General features: G+C 41.3%; 2 protein-coding genes across 8 annotated transcripts in view; both read right to left on the bottom strand.

Moving 5' to 3' along the window:
• Positions 1-17,420, bottom strand: part of LOC309479845 (uncharacterized protein) — a 103,041-nt gene extending 85,621 nt beyond the window's left edge. For 3 of the 5 annotated variants that reach the window (XR_014199451.1, XR_014199452.1, XM_082144073.1), the window contains exons 1-2: positions 12,024-12,113; positions 7,647-7,902 (exon numbers count right to left, since the gene is read on the bottom strand). Coding sequence is in view for 1 of the 5 variants with exons in the window: in XM_082144073.1 (XP_082000199.1) it covers positions 7,647-7,704 (58 nt within the window). In the remaining 4 variants the exon portion in view is untranslated. Of the gene's footprint in view, positions 1-7,646; positions 7,903-12,023; positions 12,114-14,530 lie in introns of those variants that run through there. The other 2 variants (XR_014199450.1, XR_014199453.1) reach the window with 2 other exon arrangements.
• Positions 17,421-17,432: 12 nt separating this feature from the next.
• Positions 17,433-25,644, bottom strand: part of LOC309480009 (uncharacterized protein) — a 135,304-nt gene continuing 127,092 nt past the window's right edge. The window contains exons 3-4 of one of the 3 annotated variants that reach the window (XM_082144364.1): positions 24,729-24,739; positions 17,433-24,698 (exon numbers count right to left, since the gene is read on the bottom strand). In XM_082144364.1, coding sequence (XP_082000490.1) covers positions 23,388-24,698; positions 24,729-24,739 — 1,322 coding nt within the window. In that variant the 3' untranslated portion in view covers positions 17,433-23,387. Of the gene's footprint in view, positions 24,740-25,644 lie in introns of all 3 variants that reach the window. The other 2 variants (XM_082144365.1, XM_082144363.1) reach the window with 2 other exon arrangements.

The following is a 25,644-nucleotide window of genomic DNA, read 5'->3' as shown; positions in this document are numbered from 1 at the left end:
AAAAAAGTGATTTTAAGCCTTCACTTTGAAATTACATGCGTATTTTTTTCCTATTTGACCGTTCTCACACACACATTATACATTATATATATTTTTATTTACCATGCAGTTAATTTCCTATAAGGTATTTGATTGGGAAGAGGGAACAATTTTTATCATTCTAAGCCAATTACACTGATTGCTGGCATGTCTATTTAAGTGGTGGTTTTAATGTTGGTTTGAATGTTGGTTTTAATGTATCAAACATGGAATTTTCCCAGTTGCCAAATATCGTAATGTAGTGATTACTTTCATTTCTGGCGCTATGGCATTTCTGTGCTGTGTCGGAGAAGTTAGCGTGTCTCTAATAAGATCAGTCACAAACATGATCCCTGCACGATCTAATCTATAGCGTCTTATTAACTCACTGTTATTCATTGTCTGCAACACATTTCTTCTCCCTCTTCGTCTTTCTGCCATTTTCTCCTCTGCTAAAGAAACTCTTAAGCCTCTTAAAAGTTCTCGTCCGTGCTCCTAACAATTTTGACCTTAAGACCTCTTTTAAGGGTTAAGATGCTTTCAGAATTACTTTTTTCTTTACTAGGATTTTTTGTTTAATTTTAAGAGTAAACGCCCACATTTCTAAGAATTTTCTTAGAATTTTGTCACTAGGAGCTACTCTTTGCATTAAGATTCTTTATGAATACGGGCCCAGGAGTTTATCGTTAACGTATTGTATAAGGCCTATTACGACTGAAAACTATCAGATTTACGTCTTCGTCCTAAAAGAGATCCTTCGTCTTCATTTAGTCGGTTTAAATCATGTTACATGTATCAACTGCAAAGAGTTTTGCTTCGTCTTTACAGAGACAGATGTAATGTCATGAACTGCAGTTTTAGCAGAGCTGGGCTGGCTTTGTGCCCGCGATCAGCTGGGTGAGTTCGCCTTGGCGACTTATCTCACAATTCAAAACGCGCGTATAGCCTACAATTATTAATACCAATAATACACATTCAACTGAAACTGAATTTCCCCACAAAAATGAAGTTTGAAACTGCTCGAAATGTCTCCACCATAATACATGTAGGGTAAATGCCTCTGGGTTAATGCGAATTAGCTCAAGAATATAGGGAATTTTGGCAATATTAATATTTATAACGCATGGTCATAATTCATAAATCGCATATGCATTTACTTTATCAATTATAGGAAATGCCTCGTTCTGTACTGTCTGATCATTACAGTTAAGAAGAGGTATTCCTGTCTACAAAACTCCAAGAAAGCTTTGTCTTCTGGCCACGAAGACAAAACCTCTTTGGGTTTATTAATAAAAACTATTCAAAGTAGTTTTATAATATAGAGCCTGTAGCTTTATAGATCTTTTGTTTCATTGACTTTATAAAAAGTGGGTTTTCAAACACAGAGCCAGTTAAAAGTATAAATGGGTTTATTAATAAAATGGCACACACTAGAGATTATATAAACTACAAACATAAACGTACGTAAAAATGCAAACAAACGAATAAACATTTAACCGAACAAAAACATAAACATAGCGTGATCAGAATGAAAATGGAATGAAAGAAAGAAAGATATAGAGGGAAGATAGAGGGTAACTTAAATCACAGACCTAAGACCTAGACACCTGGAACAGCTTTTATAGGAATCAATATACTTGCGAGATGTGGTACTCTTTCAGTGTGATGCTGAAAAGGGGACGCGCGTGCGCGTGTCCGGCTGGTTTGCGTCTAGCTTCTTCTTCTGGGTCGTTTCGAAAAACGATGTAAAGGCTCACTTGAATTTAACGTTACCGGAAAAGTTCAGATTCGTCTCCCGGGATGGGAGAGGCTGGAAATCTTAGTTGCAAAGACCGGCGGTTACGACTCGAACATGGGTTCGTTCGATGGAGAAGGCCAGGGCCTCCTTCAGATGTTCCTTGGAGAAGCGCTGCGCCGGGGAAGAGGGTCCAAAGAAGTTGGATGAGTTGAGAGCGGAAGGATGAGAGAGAGATGAGAGAAGGTTTTGGACTTTTATCAGTGTCCCAGGTGCCGTCCCCTCCTTCGTGTAGGACGAATCAGCTGTCGAGATTTTTCGAGCGGGAAGATTCCTTTGTCCGGTTAGACACGCCCACTCGAATGAGTCATGATTGACTTTAACTGGAGAGGATTTTCTCCAGACATATGAACTTATAAAACAATGCGCATCACTGAATTCTGTTATTGGAATTCAACTCCGTTAGCTGGAGAGGATTACAGAGATATCAAAAATAGAATCTAGGCGTTGTAGCCATGCAACGATACATTATTATGCATTTGTATAGGCAATAGCAGTTCTATTAAGGTCACAAATAGGACATATGCTTTCCTATGGTTTACACACACCTCTTAACACACAAATTTATATATTTAGTACCTTTAGGAGTGACTTTATGGGTAAAAGTCCTTTTCTGTAGGGGGTTTCTGTTTCACAGTCCAGAGTGTGTTTGTATGTGTGTGTGTGTTGGAATGCCTTTGAGGCTTGGGTCGTAAAGTTTTATGGTCTGAGTTAGGGTTACAACACTATGGAGTGAATATTCTTTCAATGAATCTTCAGAATTAAAGATTTTACTCTAGCAAAACACACCTCTATTATAAGGCAAAGCTAATCACACACATACATATCGGAAGGTATACATTCAAGAGCCATATTTCTACATGACGTTGCACTTTAGTGGCTTTCGTGTGTGTGTGTGTGTGTACGTGTGTGTGTGTTCTGGAATGTCACGAGTCTGTGAGGTTGTAAAAGTCACAGGGAGTCCAGAGCTGAAATGGGGGTTTTAGAGGGGATTCTAAGAAAACAGGGTTTCCTTATGTGACTCAAATGTCCCTCGGGGGAGCCACAAAGATGCAATTTTGACCGTTCAAGCAGACTTGGAGATCAGGATTTACTAATTTGAACAGCATGTGACCGCATGTCATAGTCATTGTCGTTACACTATCCAGCGCGACAGTCTCTGCTTTGTTAGGGCTAAACCTTTAGTGCAGCCACCAAAGCATACAAGGAGCTGCTCTGACTGCCTAAACGAGGCAGAACGCTCCAGATAAATCCTGAGAGCCCTTACGGGGCAGAGTAAATACGCATCACTCTCATCATCTGGCGAGGAGAGAGCCATCAGGGAAATGACCTGTGCTCTGAATGGGGAGAAGAGCACTTTAGAGGAACATAACCGTGCCTCAGTTTAAGGATGACCTTGGAGTCATTTGGCCCAAATTCCAGACAGGAGGCGTTCATAGATAGCACCTGTAAATCGCCCACTCGCTTGACTGAGGCAAGCGCCAGCAGAAAAGCAGTTTTGAGCGAGAGCAACTTCAGGTCCACAGACCGAAGCGGCTCAAATGGGGGACCCTACATGGCCTCCAGGACTTTAGAGAGGTCCCAGATAGGCACAGACAGGGGGCACGGAGGGTTTAACCTCCTAGCGCCCTTGAGAAAACACACAATGAGGTCGTTCCTTCCCAGTGGTTTGTCGGCTACCGGCGCGTGAAACGCTGTTATGGCTGCCACATAGACTTTGAGTGTAGAGGGGGTGCGACCCGCATCCAGGAGCTCTTGTAAAAATGCGTGCATACTCTGTACTTCATATGAATGTGGGTCTACGTTTTGTGGAGCGCACCACCTAGAAAACACTGCCCATTTCTGAGTGTACAGGCGCCTTGTTGAGGGCGCTCTAGCTTCCGAAATGGTTTTCAGCACCCTATCCGGGAGATACCCGGCTACCCGTTGAGGGGCCAAGAGTGGAGGGCCGTTCACCTGAGTGAGGAGGACCTTCCTCCGTGGAATCGGCCATGGGGCTGTTTACAGGAGCTGTATCAGCTCTGGGTACCATAACTGGGTTCTCCAGAGGGGGGCTATTAACAGCACTGCACATCTGCACTCCCTGATCCTTTCGATGACCTGTGGTAGCGTCGTGACAGGAGGGAATGCGTACAGAGGGCGTCCCTGTTCTTTGTAAAAAATATATGACAGTGAGCGTTGTCTTCTGAGGCGAAGAGGTCGACCTCCACCCTGCCGAAGTCATCCCACAGCATCTGAACCGTTTCTGGGTGAAGAGAGCATTCCCCTGGAAGAACATTGTGCCTGGCTCCCATATCCGCACCCTGGTTCAGAATGCCTGGCACATGCGCTGCCCTCAGCGAGCGCAGGTTGTGTTGGGACCAGAGAAAAAGATTCTCGGCCATGCTGTGCAGGTTGTGTGACTTGAGACCACTCTGGCGGTTTATGTACGACACCTCTGCCCTGTTGTCCGTCCGGACCAGGACGTGGTGGTCTCTTAAGTATGGGAGAAAGGCTTTTAAGGCTAAGGCTACCGCCTTCATCTCTAGACAGTTTATGTGTAGGCGTTTCTATGAGTCTGACCACAGACGGGCCTGCCCTCGTAAAGGGCCCCCCAGCCTGAGCTGGAGGTATCTGTCGAGATTGCTTTTCTCCTCAAGATCACACCCAATCTCATGCCAGACCGATACCAGTCGGTCGCTTTCCAGGGGATCATGGCTCTGATGCAGCTGTGACTCTGATTTGTAAGTGACCAGATCGCCACGCGTGAGCTGGGACCAGTGGTTTTAGCCAGCGCTGAAAAGGACGAATTCGCAGCAGTCCTAGTTGGAGTACTGGTGAGGCCAAAGCCATGAGACCCAGCATCTTCTGGAATCTCTTGAGGGGAACACGGGCGCCCGCCCTGAAAGACGTCACCAGGCACCAAATAGAAAGCGCGTGTGCTTCGATGAGGCACGCTCTCATGCATACCAAGTCTATTTTTATGCCAAGGAAGGAGATGTTCCGGCTGGGAGATGCTTTGTGCTTTTGAAGAAATTGATCCTGAGGCCCAGGCATTCTAAGTGGATGAGGAGCCAGCTCTGTGAGTTATTAATAGCTCCTCCGATTGGGCTATGATGAGCCAATCGTCGAGGTAGTTTAACACTAACACTCCCCACTGTCTCAAGGGGAAGAGCGCTACGTCCATACACTTCATTAAGTTACGGGGCGCTAGAGACAGGCCGAATGCTAGTACTGTGTACTGATCAGCCTGCCCTTCAACTGCAAACCTCAGGAATGGTCTGTGATGGGGCACTATCTGGATGTGAAAATAGGCGTCTTTCAGATCTACTGAGAAAAAAACAATCTCCCGGGTGAATATGCGCGAGAATTTTTTTGGTTGTCAACATCCTGAATGGACGTGTCATAAGCGCTTTGTTCAGGTGTCTGAGACCGCCATCCTTTCTGGGGACGAGGAAGTAGTGGCTGTAAGAGCCTGACTCGCTCTGTGACATAGGATCTGTTTCGACAGCTCCCTTTTCCAACAGTTTTGACACTTCGGTACGGAGAACGTGGGCCACGCCCTCTTCGACCGTTGTCTCGACCTTGGCTTGAAAGCGCGGAGGTCTGCGAGCAAACTGGAGCGAGTAACGTTGTTTATTATGTTCAACACCCATTTTGATATTTCAGGGATAGCCTCCCAGGCTTCGGCCCTCATAGCTAGGGGTTGGATGAAGACAGGACCCGGGTCGCTGTGAGATAGGGGCCCGGCCGTCCGGCTGTCAAGTGTTTCCCCTCCTGTGCGAGCAGGGAGTCTACGTTTATTACCTTCTTTTCCCTGATAGGGAATAACGATGACACTGTGTTGGAAGTGTTTATGTGTAGGGGCGCACACATCATAATGGCCTTCTTTCTCTTCAGCGCTCTCCAACGTTGACGGTTGCAAAGCTACGAGGCGAGGTGAAGTCTACAGCCCAGGCCATCGGAAGGCGCATGGCCAACCTAACGGTGCTCGAGTGGCACCTGTGGTTGAACTCAACGGATATGAAGGAGGCAGATAGGGCGGCTTTCCTGGACTCCCCCATCTCCACTTCCGGTCTCTTTGGCCAGGCCGTTAAGAGCTTCTCCAAGCGCTACAAGCAGGCGCAGAAAGCATCACAGGCGATGAGCCACTTCCTTCCGAAACGTTCCAGCTCGGCTTCGAGCTGCCAGACCAGAAGGAAGCCTCCTCAACAGCAGCCTAAGTCAGCGCCGCCGGTCACCCAGCCCCCGCCCAGCGGATGAAGTCCATCACCGATCCCGCTCTGCTAGATGCGCTCCGTTCCCTGAGAGGCGGGGTCCCCCACCCAGGATTGCATTGGACCCTGAGCCTCGTAAGCCGTCCTAGCCACAGGGAGAAAAAGAGAATTCGAAGCCCCGCCGAGGCCGGACCAATCTCTCAAAAATCCTTCAGACATTCCCCAGTTCCCTCTGTTCAGGCGGCTGGAAATGTAAACTCCGCAGCCAACGAGTCTGCCGTGAAGCACGCTCGCCTGCAAATATACACCATTTTCACGGCGACACAAATAAAGCAAGAAAGGAGCTCTTTTCTCCATGTGTCATATGTAGGTCATCTGCCCGCTATAAAGTTTGCACACCTACACACAAGCAGACGGAGGGGGGCCGGAAACGGACCCCGCCCAGTCGTCGCAGTCCGAAGCCGCAAGGGAAAGGCTGTCATCTTTTTACTCTTCCTCCTCGTCCGAAGCCCCGAACGACATGAGGTCCGCCGCTCGCAGAGAGGGTCGCTGGTCGGCCAGTGTAAACAGGACTGGCGAGGGACACCGCTGGAGAGAGACCGAGGCACACGGGGACTGGGGACTTTTAGAGTGTGAACGCAGCGGCGAACACACAGGATTTGCAAAAAAAGGATATGATGGCCGGATGGCACAGCGAAACAGCGTGCTGAAGGCGGCGAATGAAGCCAACGTCCTCAGGAGCTCATCCCGCTGAAAGGCGTTTCAACGGCGGTTAGTGCTTCTATTCCGCAGGTCAGCGCAGTGGAGAAGTCGCTGAAGGAGTACAAATCTGGAGCACCTTGGCGAGGCACGGCAATATATAGCCTCTGACCATGCCCATACTGGCGGGTTCTGACGCACCAAGGTGCCCTGATTGGTTCTCGCGTCAAAGCCGCCTCGCCATAGGTTCGTGCAGTTGCCGCAGCACAGCCAATGACCGCTCTCGCGCTCAGTTGTGTTTTAAAAAGTTTGCTTCAATATTCTCGAGAAAAGGAGGTTTTCCCATAGTGTAAGCTAGCTTTACGCAATACGAGAGACCTCTCGAAAGGGAACTATGAATTGTGACAGAAATAGTCAAAGGCTTACAAGTACTACACATCTTCTTCCAGCACTTCAAAACTATAATATTTTGTGTTATTTTTAACGTGATAACACATTTTTTTGTTCATCCTTCAAAGATTCCGCTAAAACTAATTTTTTTTATTAAATTAAATTATAATTAATAAATTACAATTGTAAACAGTAGGATGATTATTGGATATTTTCACTCCCTAATGTAAATTTTTTCACTCATTTTACTTTTAATTCATATTAAAACATTATGAATGATAATAATTAAAGTTAATGTCATCTACACCCTAAATTAAGCTTTGTGCTTAATTGTCAGCCCCAGTGCCACCAGATACTCTCTGCACCCAGATGCTAGTCTGGAGCCTGTGGACTTAAAATAAAACTGCACATTGTAATATACATTAAGTCTTTTTATTATTCTGTACCATTTCATAGTTGAACTGTTTATCTAAATGTGATGAAGTGCTAGAATGTTTCTAACATGAATGTTCTTCAGCATCATGAATGAATGAAGAATAAACACCAACCTCTTTGTTCTTCAGGATCTTCAGTGTGTTTCATTCTGCAGGGTTCTGGATCACTCATGTTCTCTCTGTCCTCTTTAATAAACTCAGTCTTTGCAGATTTCAGCTCTTCCTGATGCTCTGATGCTCGTCTTCACTTGTAGCTGATGGGAATTTACAGCATTTATTGAAGAATTACTGTGGGCAGAGCTTCACTGATGAGGTGATTGCAGTGGGAGGAGCTTCTCTGATGATGTATTCCAGCATGGGAGGAGCTGATCTGCCAAAATTCAGGAGATCTGAAGACATCAGCATAATAAATGAGGAGAAAACAGTGTTAGGGGTTAACAGTTTAGGACCCAAGGCCCAGATGTTTGAAAGAAGACCCGGAGTCAGAATTATAAAAAAATTGAATAAAAGTTTTACTGAAGATAGTTTGCAGTTTCATCAGCAGAAGTTCAGCTTCAAGACTCACACAGGAGTTCGTAGGCCGCCCCGCTTACAGTTACAAAGATCAAAGCATACCATTTCCAAGGTCTAAGCTACGTCATTGCTTACAAGCTGAATGATTCTCATTGGCTAAGAAATAGATAAACATAGTAATTTTCCACACATATACAGATAGACTGAAACATATCTCCATAGATTATGCATCTGACACTAGGACCCTGAAGTCAGGCATGTGACCTTCCAGGTCGCAGATTTGGGTTGCTGGGTGCCAGCATGTCCCGAACAACAACAACTCAGTAAATCTCCAACAATGCCAGTGGTTCCTTAACCTGTAAGCAAGAAGACTAAAGCCTTGTTTATACTCGACGCAGCCGCAAGATCGCGAGGCGCGCGCGGCAAAAATGACGTCATTGCGGAGTGGGCGGTCTCGCGCGTTGGGTTCGCAAGACCCAATTTCGCCTGGCGGTGTGCACGGCACTTTTTGTAACATCGCGCGCGGCGCCGCATCCGAAGATAAACGATTTCGAGGCGACTTTGTCCGAGCTGGTGCGTCTGTACCAGCATGTTTATGATCCTTCCATGCGGGACCATAGAGACAGTCAGATGGCACAGAATTCCTGGAGGGAAATTGCGAAGACGTTGGGGAAGGAAGACGTATTTTGTCGAAAAGTTTGGAAAAATCTTAGAGACAAATTTGTCAAAGCCAAGTTTTAGCTGACATGCTTGCAAAAGTGGACCCAAGGAAGAAGCTTGATGTAAAGTTCAAGCTGAATCAGGTCCTTTTTGATGCACTGAGGGACAACGATGCATAGACTTTGTTTGCCATTACACACATTACAAAGTACTTAGAATTTTAAATAATACACAATAGATATTTTATTTTTTTTCATTTACAAAAGAGATTTGTATTTATAGTTTGCTGTGAAATAAAAACAAAAACTAAAGATTTTATTTTGTGTTTGCATTCTTAAATGTCTTCATAAATAAAAGTGAGGCAGTACATACAGACAGTGATTAACCTCATTCTTTTGTCTCTATACACATATAAACATTTACATTGATGGCGACCAATAAAAGCCTCTCATTTTGTGAATAGAAACACATTTCTATTAAGCACCCAGTTTGCACTTGTCTAAAGTAACTGCTTACATTTACAGTAGCAGAAGTTTGCCCTGCTGATAAAATTAAAGTTTAAACACTCTTCAATAAGGCTTCAGCTGTTTTATTTAGTTTGCATGCAGTGAAAGTACAATAAACCTACTGCATGTAGTTTTGTATTACAAACTCAGTTACTGTAAATGCTATATTAACAAAAAATAAAAACTTATATTTTTATTAACATTGCCAAAGAGTAAAAAGGTAACGCATGTTTTTATGTTAGTTAATGCCATATGACTACATTAGTCAACATTTTAAGTGGATCTTAAAAGTTTATCAAAGTTGTCTTAAGACAGCAACAGGTATCATTCAAAAATAATTATAGAATTTTGATGAAAGGTTTTGATCCACGCAAACTACTTCTTCACTGCTGTTTCCCGGTGGTTTAGAGGTAAATTACTCCGAGTCGCCCCCTGTCGTTTCAAAGAATAACACAACGGCGCGCGCGTCAAGTATAAATGCCTCGTCCGTCTGGAGAGGTGCGCGCGCGGTCTGCGGTGACTCGCGCTCTTGCGGCTGCGTCGAGTATAAACAAGGCTTAACACACACCGACACACATCTTTTCCAAGGTCGGATTTGGCTAGGCTCTAACTATAAACAGGAGTCTCGTCTCAAAACATCAAGATAATGCGTTCTTTCTCAAGAAGAGCTAGGCTACATTTTAGAGAACATTTTAACTGAGAAATGGTCCCTTAAAGGAATAGTTCATTTTAAAATGAAAATTCTGTCATCATATACTCACCCTCATGTTGTTTCAAACCTGTATGAATTTCTTTCCTCTGCTGAGCAGAAAGGAAGATATTTAGAAGAATGTCAGTAAACAGACAGTTTCTGGTCTCATTGACTTCCATATTAGGAAAAAAATATACTATGGAAGTAAATGGGACCCAGAAACTGTCTGGTTACTGACATTCTTCTAAATATCTTCCTTTCTGTTCAGCAGAAGAAAGAAATTCATACAGGTTTGAAACAACACGAGGGTGAGTATGACAGAATTTTCCTTTTAAAGTGGAGTATTCGTTTAAACTATCTGACTTCAATGACCCCTATGTGTTCTGGTCTGATTTTGACACTAATCAAGTACTTATATAATTAAAATAATATGCGCTGAAACTAACAATGATCATAAAACTTTTAAAAATAAAAAGAGCATCACAAGCACATCAATTCCCCTCACATATCACAAACTTTAACTTGACATTCAGTAACAGTTCTCACTCCAAACATCGAGACAATCACACAAACGAGCACAACATCGCTCAGGTCTGAATGAACTCAACATATTCTCCTCATGCTCGCTGCTGCTGCACTAAATGTTTATTTCAGAAGGAAGACGCCAGAAAAGACGCACAAGTATCGCTGTGGTCGATGAAAACAATACAGAAATGAGTCTGTCGCTTAATCAAACTGTAAAGTGTGTGTGATCAGGGTTCTCAAGTTTTATCAAAAGCTTGGAGTGAGATCACATGCGGTTAGGGGAGGAGCCCTAATGGAGGCCCGCCCCCGCCTGTCCCCGCCCCCCAATTTTACCCATTGTTCATAATTAACCAGCACAAATTGAAATTATAACAATTGGTAAATCTGATAAATGACAGAGCAATTCATCACATCAAATATACTATTTAATGTTATATTTCAAATTACAAATATACAAAAATATAACAAATTGCCCCCCATGAGAAAATTTTGTGCATTTTAATGTTAAATCCATCAATCTGGTGCACTTTGAGAGTTCAAAATTAAAAGCTCCAAACTATATTCAGTGTGCAAATTAAACAAAGAAAAATGTAAACCTCTTTTAGTTACAGTGTCTATTTACATTACACCTACTACATAATAATAGTTATAATATTAATCCTATGACCGTAATAGCCATATTTTGTAAAAACAAATGCACAAAAAAATAAAGGAAACTTTCATAATTAGATTTGTACCTATTTCTATACTTGAAAGAGATAAGCACATGATCTTTTATTTTGACGCAAACTGCATCAAGCTTTTATTTTGGCGGAAAACATGGTTTACAAACGCCTCTCATTAAATTTCTAGTGAATTGCGGTAATCGTCAAATATGCAGATATGGAAATAATCTGTAACTGGGTTATGGGTTCCTACACTCATGACATGGCCTAAGTGTTTTGAAAGTAGTTATGCTTACCGCGGATTACTCATCTCTCTCCTGATCCTCCTCACTATCATCATCATCACAGGAGCTGATGAAGGGCAGAAAACATACTGTATATTTTGACACAGTTTACAGTGTCTGCTTTAAGGGCCAGTTTCTATTGTTTCACGCTATTTCTCTGCACATTCCTTGCGTTTCTTCTCCATCTCGCTGACTATTTTGACAGATGCACACTGACACTGCTGCACGCTCGCTCACTCGCTTAAAGTTGTGATTGGGCCAGCCCAGTGTCAATCAAGAAAAGAACCAATGGGCCGCTGATCTACATGTTTCATGGGCTGGTCTGTCAGAAAAAAAAAAACTACTTTTTTTGACCAATGCATTACACCAGCACAAACCCAGCGCGTTCGCGCGATGTTGTTGGTTACCTAGTAACGAACGTACGGTGCGTGCACACTTTGTGTGGGTGCGCCTCGTACACAACGTTATAAAGCTTGCAGGACAACTTGGTTGGCATTGCCTTTTCAGCGTGAGAAATACATGGTGTGGCGTGTGAGCGTGTGAACTGGTTGAATTGCGTGTGTCTCACGGCCAATGCGTGAGACTTGAGAACCCTGCAGTGTGATGGTTGTGTAAATATGAGAAATACCGTGAACTGCTCTCCTCACCTCAGTAGGGATGGCTGACGCGAAACAGTCGTACCGAAGCTTTGCGAGATCCCGAAGCGCAAATGTGTCGAAACACTGACCCGAAGCGTGATTCAAAACACCCATGTCACGTGACTATGGCCAAACGAAGCCTCGAAGTGTTTCAGTAAGGTGTGGTCTGCCGAATCAGCGTTTGATTGACACGGTCGGGAACAGACCACACAATCGCACATCTGTATAAAAGTGAAATCAACGCATATTGACCTCGTGGGTTTTTGTGAGAGGAGTTTGATTTTGAGATAGCGGGTTTTTGGTGATATAGTGACATAGTGCGATTTGATTATTTATAGGCTATTTAGGCTTACATTTAAATGATAATCTACACAACACATTGACTGATAGGCTAGCTAGAGACAGACAGAGCATACATATAGTGACACATTAATAAATATATACAGTACCAGTCAAAAGTTTGGAAACACTACTATTTTTAATGCTTTTGCAATAAGTCTCTTATGCTCATCAAGCCTGCAGTTGATACTCAGTTATTATCAATGATGGAAACAGTTGTGCTGTTTAATATATTTTTTTGGAATACTTTTTTCAGGATTCATTGATGAGTAAAACGTTAACAGCATTTATTCATAAAAACAGCATTTATTCAAAATAAAAACATTTCTATCAATATAAATCGTTACCATCACCTTTTATCAATTTAACGCATTCTTGTTGAATTAAAGTACTAATTTCTTAAAAAAAAAAAAGTTATTGTTCCCAAACTTTTGAACGGTAGTGTATATTGTTACAAAAGATTTCTATTCTAAATAAATACAGTTCTTTTTAACTTTTTATTCATCAAATAATCCTGAAAAAAGTATCTCAGGTTATAAAAAAAATATTAAGCAGCACAACTGTTTCCAACATTGATCATAAATCAGCATATTAGAATGATTTCTGAAGGATCATAAGACACCAAAGACTGGAGTACTTGCTGATGAAAATTCAGCTTTGCATCACAAAAATAAATTACATTTTAAAGTATATTAAAAAAAGAGAACCATTATTTTAAATTGTAATAATATTTCATAATATTACTGTTTTTTGTTTTTGTTTTTAACTGCAGGCTTGATGAGCATAAGAGACTTCTTTCAAAAGCATTAAAAATAGTAGTGTTTCCAAACTTTTGACTGGTACTGTACATATGAAGAGTTCAGATGCAAAAGCCTCTAAGTGCCATCTGCCATCTTCAGTAATTTCACTTTAATGGCAATGAAGACTACCTATTAATTGTCATTTAAGTGAAATTACTGAACTTAAATATACGAGCTTGATAAAAATGACCATTCTAGAAGAAATTTTCATTCTTTTGCATCTGAACTCTTCATAGACAGCTAGATTAATAGATAGATATATAGATAGATACATATATAAATACATTGATAGATTATACATATATAGATACATAGATTATATCTAGATACATTTATAGATACATATATAGATTATAGATACATACCTAGATTCATATAGATAGATACATAGATAGATTAGATAGATAAAATGGAGGCTCCCCAGAAGAGATGCCGTACATCTCTGTGGTGTGGGAGCATTTCCGTTTAGAAACCCCAAATAAAGTGAGATGTGTGTTTTGTGATCGGCAGCTAGCCTACCGCAAAAATACATCATCCATGATGCGCCATTTGAGGAGTGCTCATCCTGCCACACAAATCCTGGTGAGCAGTTTCAGTCTGTGTTATGTAATCTGAATCATGTAATATATATTTCATATATGCTGTCAGTTTAGGATTTGTTACTAATTGCTGTTTACATTTTTATTCTTTTTAGAGCCAGAAATGTCCACATCAGACCCATCATTATCATCACCATCAACACCAGTAGAAACACAGGACAGTTTCTGGGAACTTTTTGATACTCGTATCCATCAAACCCAGATGATGCACAAAGCTACAGCCGATGCCACAGTGGAAGTGAAAGAATACCTCAACGATGCAAATTTGCCCAGAACTCATGATCCACTAACTTACTGGAAAGAGAGAGCAGTAATCTTTCCTCATTTGAATGTCCTTGCTAAAAAATATATTTGCATGTCAGCAACAAGTGAGAGGATTTTTTCAAAGGCTGGAGAAATTATCTGTAAAAAAAAAAGAAGTAGGCTAAGTCTTTCCACAGCAGAGAAATTAATATTTTTGAATAAAAATCTCTAAAGAAGTGAGACATTGTGGCTTGATTTCTTTTATTAATAATCATTTTTCATTACCAAAATAACATTGTGCACAGTAAGGAGCCTATAGGTTACAAGCTTCACATATTAGAAAAATACAATCATAAAAAAACAACATTTTTTAATGGCTCGTTGTCAAGGTTGTTTCAGATCAACACCTGCAAGTGACCACTAGGTGTCACCGTTGAGACGGGTGTCGGATTGATTCGAAGCCTCCACACAATATGGCCCATTTGGTTCGACTGTTTCAATGCTTCACGAAGCCTCGATCTGCCCACCACTACACCTCAGAAGACTCGACGGTGCGTCCCAAATCGCATACTATCCGCCCTAAACAGTCTTAGAAAACAGAATTAGTACATCCCAAATCGTATTATGCTGGTTCCAGAGATACGGCTAATATTGCCCACAAACCATCGCGCGTTGGCCGAGGATTCGGTTAGAACTACAAACATGAGTGAAAAAGTGCTAAAAACTACAAACATGGAAGATGCACGAGTCTGGCGATTAATTATCAGTATCAAACCTGACAAATGTATTTATTCAGTGTTGTCTACATTACATTGCATCTGCAGCAGCATTGTGAACTTTTGTAAAGATACGTTTAGCCATTAACTTTTAAATGCAAATGTTCAACAATGGTAATAAACTCAAGATACATTTTCCTCCCTCAGCACTGGGTCATTGTTCATTCAAATGCTAACCCTTTCAGGCTGTAACGGCATGTCTCTTTTACATCAAGGCTTCTGCTCTTCAAGTCACAGGTTGAGCTTTCATTTCACCACTGTGAAAGATTATAGGAGTAATCCTCACTCTCATATAGAAGGGGAAATAAGGGGATATTTATAAGACTTTTCAAAGATAAAAAAATAAAGGGGGGCAATTTGACTGTGGCCCTGAAGCTCCCATTGGTTAAGGAAGGTTATCGTGACGCCCTGACCATGAGCCTCCTCTAAGCTAGAGTCGGGTTATGAGCTTCTGATATGGTGGGTAGCAGTAGAACGAAACTCATCACCTGTAGAGAGTAGCTTGGCCTCCTCTTCATTAGGGAGTTATTTTTCTTGCCGTCGTTCATCTGAGCTCCAGATAATTGATAAGGCAAGCGATCAAGAGTCAAGTCAGCTTAATTTATACAGGGCTTTTAACAATGTAGATTGTTTTAAAGCAGCTTTACAGAGATAGTCGGAAATTACAGTAACAGAGACTGTTTTGTCTTTACAGCAGCTCTAGAATAAAGTTATTGTCCAGCTAAAGTTAGTTTTTGATTAATTCACTTTGGTCGCAACGATCATTAGTTATTAACTTAGGGGCCACTAACGCAAGACCATTTTAACAGGAAATTCTACACAGACTTTAAACGCGAAACCTGTGAGAACGCTGATGGCGTGCACATGCGTATCACAAGTTCAGTCTATTGGTTTGCGCATATGAATATATGTGTGCAGGTTTGTAATTCCCTACAAACCAAGCCTTCAAAAACTACTTGTCTGGCCTTAACATTTTTGATACAGAATTTTATCACTTCGGGGTAGATATGTGAACCGAATTTTCCCGACGACGCTTTATCTGTAGAGTGGTAAAGGGATCCTCCCAAGGGCGTAGGTTTGGCCTCAGCTTTGGTGGGGACATCCCCCTCCCCCTCCCCCTGGAATGAGTTTTCTATATGTAATTAAATAATGAACAAATGAATAAAATACACACGTATCATAGTATGCATTCAACACAACAAATCCATTATTATTATCTATTATTATTATCCATGATTACAGTATTCCATTAATACTAAAATTGTATCTACTATTCTATATCAAATTCTATTGATATATTCTATTCTTAAAAATTACATTCTTAGGCTACACTCACTCACAAATACATTACATAAATAGAATGTAGAAACGAAAAAATGTCTCAGATCCACTGTTTATGTTGACTGCAAGATTCTAAGTTAAGGTCAGCTAATTAACATTCAGTGACTTGCTAACGTAGCATTCTATCATGATAGCGTGACTTCTATGAGTCTATCAGTGCTGAACAGCCTAATCAATACTCTTAACCTTAGTTGAAAGATTGCTGCTGCTAGGTTTAACTGTAACAACATGGTAACACATACTATCACCAATCAATACTATTTTCCACAGTAGAATCTGCATTTGAAAGCCTGGTCAGTCACTACTACTGCTAGTTTATTTGTGTGGCTAGTTATTTTGCCTACTTACACTCTGCTTTATGAAAAAGCTTCGTATGTCCCCTTTCTTCTTGGGTGGCATAGCTGATCTATCTACAAAGTACAAAAAGTGGCAAAAAACGGAATATTAAAATGTTTTACTCTGGCCTTTGTATGTGGCAGAGAGACAGCCCTGGTAACTTACCGTCGGCGTCGTCGACGCGCGCGCGCACACACACACACCACCCGCTCGCTCGCTGCCAGTGCAAGCACAAAAGTAGTCCCGGCCCGCGCGTGTAGCCTGTCAGATACACCGCCGCCAATCAAATTACGGCGTTTCTTGTACTGTCGTTGTTTTGGCCGTTGGAATCGATCCAAATAGCAGCGCAAAGATCCAAATAGCAGTTCAAAGGAGCTTGCTAAATATTGGTGGGGACAAATTTGTCATCTCAAAATATTGATTGGGACTAGTACCTAGCGTCCCCCCCTAAACCTACGCCCATGCCTCCACAGGGAGAGACTAGTTGGCACTTCAGCACTGCGTTGTCATCGGGTCCAGGCGAAGGTCCTTCTTCAGATCTGGATACGGCCTGGATCCGGCAGGCTGCGGGAAAACCTCGGGATAAACACAGACACTAAAATTAGCGTAGATGCCATTTTTCTTATGATGTAACGAGTACATCAGGATTTATGGGAAGTGTTCCCGGTTCCAGCTGACCTAATCTATGCAGTCTAACATTGAATTATAGAAGTCTATAATGTATTATGTGAACGCTAGGTCAAAGAGATGTGTTTTTAGTCTAGCTTTGAACTGACAGAGTGTGTCTGCTTCCCGGACAATGGTAGTGTTATGGAAAATTTTACAGTATTGATTTTCATTTACTTTCAATAAGACATTGAAATGACTCTTTGCTGGACTGCATGTGGTCTGCCAATATGACTAATGTGTGTGTGTGTGTGTGTGTGTGTGTGTGTGTGTGTGTGTGTGTGTGTGTGTGTGTGTGTGTGTGTGTGTGTGTTAAACACTGGGAAACAGGTGAGACATCAGGAGGAGGCAGATTGAAAAGGGACCTCTGACCCCTAGAGGTCGTCCAATTTAGAACTTTTGAGTTTGTAAGAATAAACTCAGCAGGATTAGATGACTAGCAGAGAAACTTTCCCTTGTTTAGATAAGGGCCTGTAAGCAGAAGACCTTGAAAGCAGTATAAAGACTCCTCTGCCCTCCCTCTCGTCGTCGCACTTGTTTCACAGACTGTACTGGTGACTTCTGTGTGGCAACTGGGCCTTCTTGTAAGAATAAAATAATTTTTAATGATCATTTGAATTTCAGAGTGTCTCTTACGCAGTTGATGATTGTTTAATGAATTTTTGCCACAACATTAGGAAGACTGTTCCAAAGTTTTGGTGCTAAATAGGAGAAGGATCTACCGCTAGCAGTCGATTTTGATATTCTAGGTATTATCAACTGGCCAGAATTTTGAGATCGCAGTAGACGTGAAGGACTATAATGCGTTAAGAGCTCGCTCAAGTACTGCGGAGCTAAACCATTTAGTGCTTTGTAAGTAATCAGCAATATTTTAAAATGTATGCAATTTTTAATAGGGAGCCAGTGCAGTTTTGACAGAACTGGGCTAATATGGTCATACTTCCTGGTTCTGGTAAGAACTCGAGCTACTGAGTTTTGGACCAGCTGTAGTTTGTTTATTAAGCGTGCAGGGCAACCAACCAGTAGAGCATTACAATAATCTAGCCCATGAACGCATGAACTAATTGTTCCGCATTTGTCATTGAGAGCATATGGTTTAATTCAGATATATTTTTAAGATGGAAAAATGCGTTTTTTTGTCAATGAGAGTATATGACGAAATTTAGATATTTTTAAGATTGAAAAATGCGGTTTTACAGATACTAGACACGTGACTGTCAAATGAAAGATTGGTATCAAAGAGCACACCCAGGTTCCTAACCGACGACGAGGACTTAACAGAGCAGCCATCGAGTGTTAGGGGCTGTTCACATATCACGTCTTTTGCGCGCGCAAGTTCGTTATTTCAAATGTAGGTGCGCGGTATGCGCGCTCATAATAAGGGAAGCGACGCGGTCGCGGTGCGACGCGCTCGTTTTTTCCAAGCGCGTCCGCGCCGCATCGAGATAAAAACATCTCAACTTTTCAGAATGCCGCAAGCGCACCGCAGGTCACGTGACAAGAACCAAGCTTAGCAACGACAGATGCCTCCGGAGCGCAACCACCCGAGTGCTTTTGAAAAAGGAGAACGCGGCGCGCCTTGCGTTTTCTATGCGTTTTTAGGCGCGATATGTGAACGCCACCTTAGACAGTATTCTAGGTTATTACGTGAGGAAGTTTTTTGTCCAATAATTTGAATCTCTGTTTTTTCAGAATTTAGAAGTAGGAAATTACTAGTCATCCAATTTTTTATATCATCTATTCATTCCGTTAATTTAGTGAATTGGTAAGTTTCATTAGGTTTTGAAGAAATATAGAGCTGAGTATCATCAGCATTACAGTGAAAACGAATGCCATGCTTCCTAATGATAGCTCCTAATGGTAGCATGTACAGAGTGAACAGCAACGGTCCTAGTACTGAGCCATGTGGTACGCCATACTGAACTTGTGATCGATGAGACATCTCTTCATTTACTGCTACAAACTGATAACGGTCAGATAAGTATGATTTAAACCATGCTAGTGCAATTCCACTAATGCCAACATAATTTTGTAGTCTATTTAAAAGAATGTTGTGGTCGATAGTGTCAAATGCAGCACTAAGATCGAGTGACACTAATAGCGAGATACAACCACGATCGGATGATAAGAGCAAATCATTTGTGACTCTAACAAAAGCAGTCTCAGTACTATGGTATGGTCTAAATCCTGACTGGAAACTCTCGCAGATATCATTTGTTTCTAAAAAGGAACACAGTTCAGAGGATACTGCCTTTTCTAATATCTTTGACAGAAAAGGTAGATTCGAGATTGGCCTGTAATTGACTAATTCTGAAGGATCAAGTTTTTTTTTTTTTAACAAGCGGTTTAATCATAGCCAGCTTAAAAGTTGTTGGTACAAAAGAGACAAGAGACAAAGAGGAATTAATGATATTAAGAAGAGGATCTATGACCTCTGGAAGCATCTCTTTCAGTAGCTTATGTTGGAGAATTTTCCCTTGATTCATGCCTAAGTATGATGCAATGAAAATGACAAGCATGAAAAAATAGGTCTGAAAAGGATGAGAGAATGGAAAAGTACCCAGTATGCATAAGAAATGCAAAGTGTCAAAATACTGTATGAAACAAAGCACCATTATGTGAGGTTTGACCAATTGAGAAGACATGTTTAACTGTGTCAGGGTCACCAGACGTGACAGAGGGGAAGAGATAGATTTGAGGGTGCCCACTGGGCATCTAGCGATAAGAAAAAGTATAGGACATGAGGGTGCCCATTGGGCATCTAGCGATAAGAAAAAGTATAAGACATGATCACTGGGCATTGTAACCTCAGATGTCCGGATGACCAGCTGGCTTCTCCTTTATTGTTTGTACAATAAAGTAAATTCTTCTGACCTGGAACCTCGACTCTGAGAAACTTCTTTGAGACCTGAACCAAAAAGAACTTTGAATTTGCCACAACACTTAGTCGGTATAGGATCTAACATACATGTTGTCGGTTTAGATGATTTAATGAGTTTAGCGAATTCTTCCTATCCTATAGCAACGAATGAATCAAATTTTTCCTCAGGGAGACTACAATGCACTGCCTGATGCAATACTGTAGAAGACGGTTGCATAGTTACAATTTTGTCCCTGATATTATCAATGTTATAAGTGAAGAAGTTCATAAAGTCATTACTGCAGTGTTGCTTGGAAATTTCTGGGCTTGAAGCTTTCTTTTTCGTTAGTTTAGCCACTGTTTCAAATAAATACCTAGGATTATGTTTATTTTCTTCTAATAGGGTTGAAAAATAAGCAGATCTAGCACTCGTCCTCATCTTCTACTCATCCTTCTTCTTCCTGCAAACACGGCGAGTTTAGACTAAAAAGCACTATTTTTGTCATTAGACTACATGACCTTCTCCCATTCCTCCTCTGGATCATCTAGATGGTCATTGGCAAACTTCAAACGGCACTGGACATGCGCTGGCTTGAGCAGGGGGACATTGCGTGCGCTGCAGGATTTTAATCCATGATGGCGTAGTGTGTTACTAATGGTTGATACGGTGGTCCCAGCTCTCTTCAGGTCATTGAAGTGTAGTTCTGGGCTGATCCCTCACCTTCCTCGTGATCATTGATGCACCACGAGGTGAGATCTTGCATGGTGCCCCAGACCGAGGGAGATTGACCGACATCTTGAACTTCTTCCATTTTCTAATAATTGCGCCAACAGTTGTTGCCTTCTCACCAAGCTGCTTGTCTATTGTCCTGTAGCCCATCCCAGCCTTGTGCAGGTCAACAATTTTAACCTGATGTCCTTACACAGCTCTCTGGTCTTGGCCATTGTGGAGAGGTTGGAGTCTGTTTGATTGAGTTTGTGGACAGGTGTCTTTTATACAGGTAACGAGTTCAAACAGGTCCAGTTAATACAGGTAATGAGTGGAGAACAGGAGGGCTTCTTAAAGAAAAACTAACAGGTCTGTGAGAGCCGGAATTCTTACTGGTTGGTAGGTTATCAAATACTTATGTCATGCAATAAAATGCAAATTAATTATTTAAAAATCATACAATGTGATTATCTGGATTTTTGTTTTAGATTCTGTCTCTCGCAGTTGAAGTGTACCCATGATAAAAATCACAGACCTCTATATGCTTTGAAAGTAGGAAAACCTGCAAAATCAGCAGTGTATCAAATACTTGTTCTCCCCACTGTACATACATACATAGACCTATATATGATCCGAAGTAGCCTAACTAGCTACTTGAGTAGTTTTTTTTTTTTTCTCGCATCATTTACGCGTCCAGTTCGCACGAAAGAGGCAAATTGAGCGTCTGGTGCAAGCGATTTTATCTGGTGCTTCTTGTGCATTCACGCATCTGATGCCCGAGCTGAAAAATCAGATATTCCGGCCAGTTGATAATACCTAGAATATCAAAATCGACTGCTGGCGGTAGATCCTTTTCCTATTTAGCACCAAAACTTTGGAACAGTCTTCCTAACATTGTCTGGGAAGCAGACACACTCTGTCAGTTCAAAGCTAGACTAAAAACACATTTCTTTGACCTAGCATTCACATAACACATTATAGACTTCTATAATTCAATGTTAGGCTGCATAGATTAGATCAGCTGGAACCAGGAACACTTCCCATAAATCCTGATGTACTCTTTACATCATAAGAAGAATGGCGTCTATGCTAATATTAGTCTCTCTGTTTATACCGAGGTTTACCGCAGTCCGCCGGATCCAGGCTGTATCCAGATCTGATGAAGGACCTGTGCCTGGACGCGACGACAATGCAGTGCTGAAGTGCCAACTAGTCTCTCCCTCTGTGGGGGGATTTGAGGTGTTGCGTGATATCTCTGGTCATAAGGTCATAAGGTCATACACACTTAGGATGACTTGAGGGTGAGTAAATAATGGGATATTTTTCCTTTTTGGGTGAACTAACCCTTTAAAATGCTTTCTCAATGGATCTGCCAGCTCTGTGTAGTAATGTTGTTGCGTGATCGAGTTCGGCCCACGAGTAAACCGCTGTCTAGTATTGCTCCGAGCTGATAAACTGTTTGCGCTGCGCAGCTCAGACGAGTAGCGTGGTTTCATTCTGCTTTCGTTTGCAGAAAAAGGTCACACAATTTGACCATTTACTTGCAGTCTAGAGCCCTGTATAGTGCTGTATTTCTGCTTTACATGAGCGCCACCTGCTGTCAGATAGCGAATTTGTGTTTTTGCATTGATCTGAACTGACAAATTAGACATTCCTGTTAGTTGAACATAAGTTAAAGGTACAATATGTAACTTTTTTGCTTTAAAAATAGCAAAAATCACTATATCTATGTTATATATTTTTATATAACATATGTTTTATATTATTTTGTGTACTTACATTATCCCGACTGTTTCCAACAACTTTCAAACCAGGAGAAATTTGTAATTTAATTTGAAGACACGGACCATTTCTTTATTTCCGTTTTGTCGCCGTCAATGGCGTCATATCCGCGTTTTCCCTGGTTTCCGCTCGTACTGCCATAGCAACCAGAGCCCTCTGATAGTAACCAAGGCGATAGACGTGGACAACTGTGTAGTTCGCAATGTCTATCTGCACGCTGTTGTTTCGTTCAAACATTATGGACCATGGCAAGCAGATTTAGGATAAAAAAGGAGAACTAAAATGAGAATCAATATCAGCGCTGTGTTTTCGAGATGCCGAGAGCTTCACGTCCGAGACTTCGACCGCTCCTACATGTACTTTATTAAACAGGTGAGCACATTTACATAAAATGAATCAATGTTATATAGTTCAACAATGATAAAATGTTAGAATATGATCTGTATGTTATTCTAATGTTGATCTAGCTTACTGCTAGTCTCATACAGACAAACTAACACATACATTTCAACACATTCAAATGCAGTTTAGTGTGATAGTGTAATGTTAGACCAAGTGAAACAGCGCTGCGTGACCTCACAGGTTTAATTTGTCTAATAAACTGACCTGTTAGTAGTAATTCTGCACTCGTGTAGTTCGGTAGAATGAAATGCCCATATTCCTTTTATATCCGCGGGACTCGCGTCGCGTGTGGAGCTGATAGCTGTCTCTTAGCAATCCCAAACTGCTTCATATCACAGTCATGATAAAAGCATTGATGTATTTACTCATCCTTAAACATTATTAGATCGGTCGGCTTGACGTTGACGACAAGATCCATAATTCTTAGCAAACGTTGCGTCATCAAACCACGCCTTTGTTATTGTAAGAGGTTAGCGACCTCCAGCGGCGAAAAAATTACATACTGTACATTTAAAAGACATCAATCAATCAACAAAGTGACAACAATCTCTCTGCTGTGGATCCTCTCATGTGATCTCAGATATGATGACTGACTGAATCTCTTGTCACAGTGTGAACACTTGTAAGGTTTTTCTCCAGTGTGAATTCTCTGGTGCAGTTTTAAACTGTTTGCTGTAGTGAAAGTCTTCTCACACTCAAAGCACATGTACTCTCTCACACCAGTGTGAATTTTCTTATGTGTATGTAAATTAGGCAGCTGTGAAAAACTCTTTCCACACACAGAACATGAATGCGGCTTCTCCTTCGTATGAACTGTCAGGTGTATCTTCAGCTCTGATGCCCAGAGAAATGTTTTGCCGCACTGATCACATGAGAACGGCTTCTCTCCGGTGTGGATCCTCATGTGTTTTTTAAGATATTGTTTGCATGAGAATCTCTTTTCACACTGATCACACATGAATGGCTTCTCTCCCGTGTGAATCATCATATGAACATCAAGTTTATGTTTGATTGTGAAACTCTTCCCACATAGATCACACGTGTGCGGCTTCTCTTCGGTGTGAATCCTCTCATGTGTTTTCAGAGATGGTGACCGACTGAATCTCTTGTCGCAGTGTGAACACTTGAAAGGTTTTTCTCCAGTGTGGATCCTCTCATGTGATCTCAGATATGATGAGTCACTGAATCTCTTGTCACAGTGTGAACACTTGTAAGGTTTTTCTCCAGTGTGAATCCTCTCATGTGTTTTCAGATCTGCTGATCGACTGAATCTCTTGTCACAGTGTGAACACTTATAAGGTTTTTCTCCAGTGTGGATCCTCTGGTGCTGTTTTAAAATGTCCGCTGTAATAAAAGTCTTCTCACACTCAAAGCACATGTACTCTCTCACACCAGTGTGAATTTTCTGATGTGTATGTAAATATTGCAGCAGTGAAAAACTCTTTCCACACACAGAACATGAATGCGGCTTCTCCTTCATATGAACTGTCAGGTGTTTCTTCAGGTGTGATGACCCATGAAATGTTTTGCCGCATTGATCACATGAGAACGGCTTCTCTCCGGTGTGGATCCTCATGTGAACATTAAGGGTTGATGATTGACTGAAACTCTTTCCACACTGATCACATGTGAACGGCTTCTCTCCGGTGTGAATTCTCATGTGAACATCAAGACTATCTTTGTGTGTGAGACTCTTTCCACACTGAGTGCAGGTGAAAGATTTCTTGGCTCTTTTCTTTAAAAAATTATTTTTAGTCTTTGAGCGGCTCAAAGGTTTTCCTCCAGGTTGGACATGATGTTCCTCCTTCACTTCTATCAGTTCTTCACTCTCCTCCTTCACTTCTATCAGTTCTTCACTCTCTTCCATCCGGTCTGAAATCAAAGAGAAAATTATTAATTAAATTTTTAGTACATCAAAATAATTAAAAGAGAGAAATATAAAGTGTAAAGACATGAAAGTGAGCCCTGATGTAATAGTAGAAAGTAGACAACTGTTATAAAATATTATGATAATTTGATATCATAAGACTAGCCGTGACTTGCTCTGATTTGTAAGTCCTAGTTGGAGTACTGGTGAGGCCGAAGCCATGAGACCCAGCATCTTCTGGAATCTCTTGAGGGGAACACGGGCGCCCGCCCTGAAAGACGTCGCCAGTAGAGATGCACCGATTACAATTTTCTGGGCCGATTCCGATTTCCGATTTTTCATTAAGTTTGACCTGCCGATACCGATTTTAGCCGATTCCTATTTATTTTTTTCTAACCACTTTACAGCACACACAAATATTTATTTTATATCTTTTCTGTAATAGAACATTTTACAATTTGCATAGTTCACACACCTCTAAAGTGCAGTGTTGTGGAAGAACCATTTCCTTTTCACATTCAATATCCAATAATTTTATATACGTATATATATGTATTTAGCAAACGAACCGTCTGTATGAAAACAGGGAATGGCAATAAAATAATAGGCTATATAAAAAATAAAAATAAAAATAAAAATATAGCCTTGCAGTCTAAAGATATTTCTCAAAGCACACACACACAGGCCTATTGCAATCACTTGTACAAACTGAATAATAAAACAAGTTTAAATGGGTATATTTTCTATAAATATTAGTCTTTGTTTTCTTTTCTGACATAGCCTACTCCAGTTCTTGTTAAAACACACAAATTCTGTGCATTTTGGGCACTTTTTTTGAGAAACCCTATTTAGGCTATTTTCCATCAAAAGTGTGCTTTCCCTTTAATTGAGCGTGAGCAGTGCAGCAAAT

Source organism: Leuciscus leuciscus, assembly GCF_965113295.1.
Source record: "Leuciscus leuciscus genome assembly, chromosome: 1".
NCBI lineage: Eukaryota > Metazoa > Chordata > Actinopteri > Cypriniformes > Leuciscidae > Leuciscus > Leuciscus leuciscus.
This window is presented reverse-complemented; position numbering and strand designations above follow the sequence as displayed.